Genomic DNA, 8,612 nt, shown 5'->3' on the forward strand with positions numbered 1-8,612 from the left:
GGGTGATTCCTCCCCTTCTGGAGGGGGGGGTGATGAGGGGGGAGGAGCCAGACTCAGACCCTGACCTACTTCAGGACACACACTGTAGACTTAGACACAACCCCAGGTCCCTGGTAATCTGATAATCTGATAATCTGACCCGTAATCTCTCAGATTATTGATGAAAACATCAACATCGTGTAAATGAATTTCATCTGTTGATCAGGGATTATGGACCGACTACTGAGGAAACCTCACTGAGGGGCAATGCTGCCCCCTCGTGGATGAATCGAACAGATGATGGTTTCACTTCCTCAGCAGACGTTAACTTCAGGCCCTGTTTTAGATGTTCCTTCAAAAACTAGAACTTGTTCTAGAACATTTACCAGGTTCCCTCTGTGACTCTGGTGACAAGACTGAAATGTTTTTATAGAAACTGTGACTTCAAACACTGTGGACTCGACTGGACTCGAACCTCTGACTCGAACTGCATGGACTCGAAACACTGGATACATGACTCGGACCTGGACTCTGTGACTGGACTTTGACCTGGACTAGGTCTTTAAATGTTCTTATGTCACATGGACTCAGGAATCAAACCGTCCAACTGTAATGGTCCGGCTCTTACTTTTTTTTGTGACTCAGACTCGGACTTGAACCTTCAGTGACTTGAACCCTCGGTGACTTGAACCTTCAGTGACTTGAACCCTCAGTGACTTGAACCCTCGGTGACTTGAACCTTCAGTGACTTGAACCTTCAGTGACTTGAACGACTCGACCTGATTCACAGACTTGACTCTGACTCTGATTCAGCTCTGACTTCTTCCATGACTGTTGGGAGGTTTAACTCTGATCTTTTTCTTCTGGTTCTTCTACTTCAACACCAAGTACTGCACTAGGACACATACTCTGAGTATTACTGCAGTACTTCAGTGTAGTCTCACCGCTGACTGCTTGTGTTCCAGGTGAACTGCTGACTCAGCCTCGTCCTGAAGGTCTGACTGAGATCATCTGTCCAAAGAACGGCTCGGAGCGGGTCCACGTGGCTCTGGTTTACCCCCCGACTCCCACCGTGGTCAGCCCCTGTCTGAAGTGACCTCACCTGCCTTCACGTCACCTGACCTCCGACCTCCGACCTCTGCCCACCTGCCCCACCGCCTCCCAGACTCAGACCTGAAAGGTCGGCGTCTCCGTGTCCACGGTACAGAATCACAACGACAACATAAGAGCGGTCCATCATCCAGGGACACACGGTCATGTGGACTGATCGACTCAGTGAGGAGGTTTTTCTCTGCTGGTGTTTGATTGGCCGACAGCAGCAGCAGCAGGTTCTCACCTCCAAACCATTTATGGGCTTTTATTTTCTCATCAGACAAAAAAATTATTTATGGGCTTTTATTTTCTCATTAGACAAAAAAAAAATAAAAAAAATAACAGACTGAGAAACGACTCCACAACATTTATCTTTGTCATGTTGTTGTGTTACAGGGTGACAGGAAGTTCAACACACACACACACACACACCAGGACACTGAGCTCGTCTGTGACTGTGGACGACCAGGAGGACGACAGGACCAGCGGCGTCTTTGGTCACATGACAAACTGAAAACTTTACCTCCTGACCTGGTGGGTTATTGAGGAGGAGGAGGAGGAGGAGGAGGAGCTGGTGACGAAGGCAAACATCAGGTTTAACATGGACCTGCTGTCCAGTCGTGATGAACACCAACAGACTGCTCTCCAGAGGTTTATCACCGACTGTATTTATTCATTTCTTCACTGCTCACTCTGAGAGAAAACGTTTCTTCCGTCGTCCGTTGGTCAGACGTTCAAACAGGTTTCTGGGGTTTAACTAATCAAACCACTGAACTGAACTGAACTGAACTGAACTGAACTGAACCAGAGTTATTTATGAACTTGGAAAATATGAAAAAAAAAAGTTACTGAAAAAGAGAAATGGTCCGTTTGATTTCGAAGAATGTGAAAACCTAAACTCTTCTGTGTTTTATCTGTGAGCGGCCTCTTCAGGAGTCAGACTCTTTCGCCCCCTGCTGGTCAGTTGAGCTGCAGACGATCTCTTGTCATTCAATGCCACGGATGTTGGAGCTCATGTGGGACGAGTTGAAACATCAGTATCTGTGGTTCCATGATTCTGCTCACAGATTCTTTTCTATCTGGTCTCCACTGTTGAACTGATGTAAATAATATCTTTATTTTTCTATGTCCCACATTATTTACAGTGTGATGTTGCTGTGCACACAGTCTTTTTTTACAGTGATGTAGCAGGTTTTCAGCAAGAAACACCAAAAATAAATCAATCAACCACAGGCTTTAACAACGTCTCAGTCTGATTTCTTTTTTTATTCCAATCTAACATTTTTAAAACAGTGTGTCGAGTCATGATTGGACATAAGATGTAATGTTTTATACATCAAGACTAACAAAGATCATTAATAAATTAACTTGATTATTGGGATAATGGTTAATTATGAAAATGTGAATATTTCACATAAATTACCAGTAAATGTTTAGAGCAAAAGAAAGAGCAGAAATTAATGCAGAGATCGTTTATGTCCAACTTTCTTCTTCTTTTTAGTCTCATAAAAATAGCAGCAGTAGCAAAGTAGCATTTAATAAAACAGAGACCTCAAAATTAAAAAAATTGCAAAGCCAAATATAGCGTAAAAGCAATAACAGGTAATGACAATAAAAATTTAAATGTAGACAAAGTCACCCAACAGAATTACATGTTATTAGAACAATCATAATTTTGAAAAAAGTAACATTATGTGAATATGTGTTTTATATTTTTTTAATTGTTAGACTAAATATATAGTATGTTATTTAAGTACTTGGCTCTAAGTACTTGTACAAGTACCGTGTATCAACAACGTACAAAAACAATACAAGTAAACGCCTGCGGGAGTGGGACTGTTTGGCCTCCTGATCGCCGGGTGGCGCTCGTCCTCCATTCAGCAGAAGAAAAGAGCGCAGGCCGAAATACTTCCTCTTCCTTCCGCGGCCTCAGAGGTAAGGAGCAACACTCGACAGAGGAAGATAAAATCCGTCTTCAATCTCTGTTAAATTGATATCATCGTGTTTTCCAAACCGTTGTTTTTAGGCTACAACATAATTAAGCCCCTGTTGGTGTTAAAATTGTGGTTGTAGGGCTGTTTCTAGAGTAAATATGGGCAACATTTTTTGACTCAGCCGGTTCAGTGATTGTCCGCCATGTTGACTTCTGTTAAACTCTCACAGTTGAAATATTGTATTTTTTACATTAATATTGAACCGTCATTTCAGTGTCGTTACCCATTGTAAGTTGTTCTTATGTGTGGAACAGCTTTCTTATGTTTATTTAGAGACTCGTGTATACTGTATATGAGTGCTAGTGCTAACTGCTAACAGCTTCAATGAAACGTGAATCTGTATTTTGTTCGCAGACTTTCTCAAAATGGTCCGCTACTCTCTCGACCCCGAGAACCCGACTAAGTGTGAGTTAATCTTATTCTTTTGTATTTCTCTAAATAACGTACTGTAATAACACCCTGGGTGTAGCCAGGTGGCAGTGATGACATCTTAGGACACCTTTGGATTAAAGATGAAAACACCAATCAAAACTGAGCCAACACATTCTGTCATCCAGCCACCGTCTCTGGATTAGAGTTAGATGTTAAAATATGTTTCATTATTTTTCAGCCTGTAAGGCGCGGGGCTCCAACCTCCGGGTTCACTTTAAGGTAAGTTTCCAGCTGAGTTAACTTTAAGATGTAAGAGATCGATGATTGTTTTATCTGTCACCTGTGATGTTTAATTATAATTACCACAACTGTAGTTGCTGGTTGACTTGAACTTACTAGAATTAAACACTAGTCCTGGGCCACAGTTGATCTCCTGAAGTTCAACTGAGACAAATGTCAGTAAATATTGTCCTGAAAATCCCAACAGTGTCTCTATCACTTATTTAAGCTAAAGAATAAACTTCTTTTTGTATTTTACAGATAGAATTAGGTGATGATGGTGGTTGAGTGGTTGGGTGACTGATGATTCCTGTAGGATCTGGAGAAAGATTTGGTACTGGTTCCATCAGGACCAGTACCAACATATGTCCATCTGTCTTAGCGTGTTCTTTCCTTCATTGTGATTAATTTTGTCCAAACTGCGAGAGCATTGAAGTGGCTCCATGACCCGGTTTGTCATGGAGGTCTTCACTGATGTAAATGGACTGTGTGTGTGGTGATACGAGATGTATCACGATGCAGGGTCAATAACATGATATATTGTGATATTATAGGCGCAGTGATATTTTGAGGATTTCTTTCCCCCCTGTGTAACCAGTCCCAGTGTGATCCTAGTCTCAGACTCTGTTCCATCTGAACATCAGTTCCTAACACTGGAACAGAGGGATCTACATTTGGAATCACTAGAGAAGAAAGAAAATAAAAAGAAAACAAACCCCTAATATATTACTGTATCAGTATTTTTACAGTCTTATAAAATACAATTTGAGGTAGTGGTTTAATTGTTTTTAATCTGGTAGATCGTACAGTGACTTGTATCAAATGTTTTTGTTTTTTCCTGCGTTTACTGAACTTGACCCCTGACCTGTGTCCCCACCAGAACACCCGTGAGACAGCCCAGGCCATCAAGGGAATGCACATCCGCAAAGCCAACAAGTACCTGAGGGACGTTGTGGTCAAACACCAGTGTGTTCCGTTCCGTCGCTACAACGGCGGCGTCGGTCGCTGTGCACAGGTGAGGCCTGGTGTGAGACGCAGCCGTCTGTGGTCTGAGTCGCCGTGATGACCTTCTTAGGACACCTTTGGATTCAGGATGAAACTAACCACTAAATCTGAGCGACCGCTGCCGTTCTGGTCAGCGGTCGTCGTCAGCGGGACATTTTATTAACCCCTTGTTGTCTTTCTCGCTCAGGCCAAACAGTTCGGCTGGACTCAGGGTCGCTGGCCTAAGAAGAGCGCCGAGTTCCTGCTGCACATGCTCAAGAACGCCGAGAGCAACGCTGAGCTGAAGGTACGTTAAAGGCTGCTGCGTTTAATACAATGAAGTGTTATCAGTAGGTAATCAACGTCAGACCAGAACAGTCGACCTGCCACGAACGCATATTTACAAAATCAGGGACTTGAAGGAATTTCCCTTTTCTTTCTTTTTTTAACCGTTTCATTGGAGTTCAGTGGCTTCACAGCAAACAGCTGATCTTAGTTTGTGTTGATGTTGTTCTGTGTGTTTCTCCAGTCGATCCGTTTGTTCTGTCGGCACAGGCTGAGAAACTGAACACTGAGGAGTTGAACTAAAGAGTTTCCTCCTGGTCTGAGACGCAAACGTAGTGTGTGGTTCTGTCGTAACTCAGATCAGAAAGCGCCCCCTGGCTTTTAATCAAGCACTAGTTTGTCTGTTAAATTCTCAGAGTTGATGTCAGTGACTGTGATGATGACCACTTAGGACACCTTTGGATGAACCATGAAAACATCTGAATAAAGCTGAGCAGTCACTGAGTCTGAGACTCTTCATCACTGAGTCTGAGACTCTTCTTCGTTTGTTTGAATCCAAATCCGTTCAAATGTCAAATGTCGACCAGAGTATGAACAGTGTTGGTGTTCAGTCAGATTAACACTTGACAAGGCAGAATAAAAACACAATCTGATTGGTCCAAACAAGTCCCACCGATTCATTAGCCTGTTATTTTTTTTTTTTTTTAGTCCTGTTGACAACTGATCCTCACCTCTTCTCCCCCTCCATCCCCCAAACTCTCAGGGTCTGGACGTTGACTCTCTGGTCATCGAGCACATCCAGGTCAACAAGGCGCCAAAGATGAGGCGACGCACGTACCGCGCCCACGGTCGCATCAACCCTTACATGAGCTCCCCGTGCCACATCGAGATGATCCTGACGGAGAAGGAGCAGATCGTCCCCAAACCAGAGGAGGAGGTCGCCCAGAAGAAAAAGGTACGGCCCACTTCACCTTTAACACCTGGTGAAGCTCACCACTGCCCCACTGTGGCTGTGAGCTCACCACTGCCCCACTGTGGCTGCACTGATGACTTCTTAGGACACCTTTGGATTACCCATGAAAACAAACTGTTTTAAATCTGAGCAGCCTGACCTTTGACCTCTGACCTGTCATTTCTATGACCTCTTGGATCGGCATCTAATGTTTTTACTTTTCTTTCGTTTCCTCAGGTTTCACAGAAGAAGCTGAAGAAGCAGAAGCTGCTGGCACGAGAGTAAATAAAACTAATAAAATGAAACGTCACGATCATCTGTGTCCTGTTCTCGTCTGTTGTTGAATTTACTTTGCTCTCGTTTCCTCAGGTTTCACAGAAGAAGCTGAAGAAGCAGAAGCTGCTGGCACGAGAGTAAATAAAACCAATAAAATGAAACGTCACGATCATCTGTGTCCTGTTCTCGTCTGTTGTTGAAAATGTCTCCGTGATGTCATGAGTATCTTTGAAGCTAGGATCTAAAATTAAAATGTTCAACTCTGATGAGGAGCGAGGAGTCGTGACTTACACACACCGTCGACCAATCGTAACTCGTCCGTACACAGACCTCAGGTCAGCAGACAACGTGTGGTTGAAATAAGTACTACACTGACAGGAGATTACTGCTCCTAAAGAAACATCATACTTTTCTAAATACAGGAACTAATGGTTGTTGACGTCTGATGTCGTGGCTCTTCACATCAACGACAGAAGTTTGGGTTTTTTATTTAATGTTGAGATTTAACAAAATAAAACTGAGAAATGTGGATGTCAAACATGTGGAGCAGAGCCCTCTGTTCGTTCTTAACAGTTGACAATCATGGCCCTGCTGCAACTAATTCAACTTGTGGAGTTTTTGAAGTGGGTTGGCGCCCTCTTGTGGCGTCCTGCGTCACCCTTTGAAGACCACAACTTATGAGGCTGACTGTTTCACTTTCTATTAAAATAGTCCAAATTAAATCAAGAAGAGCTTTCGTTTTGTATAGATTTATATTTGTATATACAGTATATTAATTTCCCTTTTGGATCAATAAAGTACACACATATATATGTGTGTGTGTGTATATGTATATATATATATATAGTATATGTATATGTGTATGTGTATAAACTGGTCTCATGTATTTCTCCACTTAGTGAATTTAAACCAATCACAGTGAGGCTAGCACTGAAACATATCTCCTCGCTGTTGTTACGGTTGCCCAAACGGAGATGACGTAAATAATTACCTTTCACTGATTCGTCATCGGCACTGTCTATTTCAGCGGCAGAACAGAAGTATTTTTTTGTTAATTTTTTTTTTACGAACTCAATATAAAAACGACCTGTCAGTTTTTAGGGTTGGTTGTTCAAGTCACCACACGGGGGCGCAGTAACATCGCTGTGAGTTACCTCAATGACCGCAGTCACAGTAACTGTCGATTGAACATTACTGACTTTTTATCTGTTTTGTTTTTTACGTAAACGACTGCAGACAGGTGTCGCTCTTTCCTCATTTGTCCGTTTAACCGGCAGAGGTGGAAAGGTCTTCTTCACCTCCTCCTCCTCTTCCTCCTCCTCTCTGTTGTTTTAGTTTTTCTTTTAACCTCCTCCTCCTTTCTTCTGTTTCTTCCTCTTGTTCGTTTGTCCTAATTTGACTTAATGGATTTAAACCGTTTAAAGATTTAAATATTTAAAGAAAAACTGTAAATATAATGAGTAATTAATTCGTATTTAAATCACGTGACTCCGGATATAAGAAAATGTTCTTCTACTTTATTACTCATTATAGTCATTATATCAGTCATTATAATTGGTCTCTGTGTGTGTGTGTTTGTGTTTCGCCCCCTGTTGGCACAACAGCTCATCAACGTCATATCTTCATTATCGAGGCCTTTGTTTTTAAACCTGTTTCTTAGTTTTTTATTTCTGATTTCTACACAAATACTTGAGATTCTGAAATACACGTCATACTTAAAAAAATATTAAAAATATTTTAATGTGTAAAAATAATACTTTAATATATTTAATATAATACATTTAAGTACATATACAAATAAAAAACGATTGATTTTTAAAAAAACATATATATTTTTTTATTTTTCAAAAATAATTGTTTTATATCGATAGGTTCGTTATTTGAACGTCGTGTTTGTTTTATTTCCGCTGTAATTTGAACCGTTTATATTTAAATAAATATAATTATATGTATTTATATAATTGGAGATAATGACGTGTGATTCGTTTGTAAATATAATTTCCTCTGTGTTTGAGGACAGCTCTTCTCTCTGACCTCGGCTCCAAAACGAAATAACGACATCATAATGACGCAATCAAATCCTGACGTCACCTGTGCAGAAGTCATCAAATATTCAAATGACCTTTTAACAGTTATAATACGGTAATTTAATGGAACTTAGTTTGTGTTTAATTCCATTCGGTGTAAAAAAAAACAAAAAAAACTACTGGGACCTCCTCGTCCCGCAGCCGCTCCTCCAATCGGGAGGCTCCTCTCAGAGTGACGTCACCGAGCTGACAGCCAATCGCTGCACCGGTCTCAGTGAAACTTTGTGTGAGAGCCTGAGCTTCAGCTTCTCCTCTTTATTCCATCTCAACTTGTTGAAGTCTTCGTCTCTGCACTTCTCCTGGACCTGGACC

At 41.5% G+C, this 8,612-nt stretch overlaps 2 protein-coding genes and 4 non-coding genes across 10 annotated transcripts in view; all 6 read left to right on the top strand.

Annotated features, from left to right (window-relative positions):
* The window catches only part of mfhas1 (multifunctional ROCO family signaling regulator 1), a 20,019-nt gene extending 17,708 nt beyond the window's left edge, over positions 1–2,311 (top strand). For 2 of the 4 annotated variants that reach the window (XM_025062156.1, XM_008326206.3), the window contains exon 3: positions 945–1,363. In XM_025062156.1, coding sequence (XP_024917924.1) covers positions 945–1,075 — 131 coding nt within the window. In that variant the 3' untranslated portion in view covers positions 1,076–1,363. Of the gene's footprint in view, positions 1–944; positions 1,364–1,467 lie in introns of those variants that run through there. The other 2 variants (XR_522682.3, XR_001761100.2) reach the window with 2 other exon arrangements.
* Positions 2,312–2,945: 634 nt separating this feature from the next.
* rpl17 (ribosomal protein L17) lies at positions 2,946–6,385 on the top strand. Of its 2 annotated transcripts, none has more exons than XM_025062158.1 (7): positions 2,946–3,006; positions 3,420–3,470; positions 3,676–3,716; positions 4,597–4,731; positions 4,909–5,007; positions 5,749–5,940; positions 6,307–6,385. In XM_025062158.1, exons 2-7 carry the CDS (start codon positions 3,431–3,433, stop codon positions 6,352–6,354), a joined length of 555 nt encoding a protein of 184 aa, XP_024917926.1. In that variant the 5' UTR covers positions 2,946–3,006; positions 3,420–3,430; the 3' UTR covers positions 6,355–6,385. The 2 variants fall into 2 exon arrangements, with proteins under 2 accessions (XP_024917926.1, XP_008324429.1); XM_008326207.3 differs by lacking the exon at positions 6,307–6,385 and adding an exon at positions 6,175–6,253 and having other exon boundaries at positions 2,949–3,006.
* LOC112488118 (small nucleolar RNA SNORD58) lies at positions 3,540–3,605 on the top strand. The gene has a single exon (XR_003051860.1). It is a non-coding gene; the product is annotated as a small nucleolar RNA SNORD58 (small nucleolar RNA).
* LOC112488116 (small nucleolar RNA SNORD58) lies at positions 4,771–4,837 on the top strand. The gene has a single exon (XR_003051858.1). It is a non-coding gene; the product is annotated as a small nucleolar RNA SNORD58 (small nucleolar RNA).
* Positions 5,417–5,483, top strand: LOC112488119 (small nucleolar RNA SNORD58). The gene has a single exon (XR_003051861.1). It is a non-coding gene; the product is annotated as a small nucleolar RNA SNORD58 (small nucleolar RNA).
* On the top strand, positions 6,024–6,092 carry LOC112488117 (small nucleolar RNA SNORD58). Its single transcript, XR_003051859.1, has one exon. It is a non-coding gene; the product is annotated as a small nucleolar RNA SNORD58 (small nucleolar RNA).
* Positions 6,386–8,612: the final 2,227 nt, after the last annotated feature.

The sequence above is a fragment of the Cynoglossus semilaevis genome, chromosome 14 (assembly GCF_000523025.1).
Source record: "Cynoglossus semilaevis isolate Cse_v1.0 chromosome 14, Cse_v1.0, whole genome shotgun sequence".
NCBI lineage: Eukaryota > Metazoa > Chordata > Actinopteri > Pleuronectiformes > Cynoglossidae > Cynoglossus > Cynoglossus semilaevis.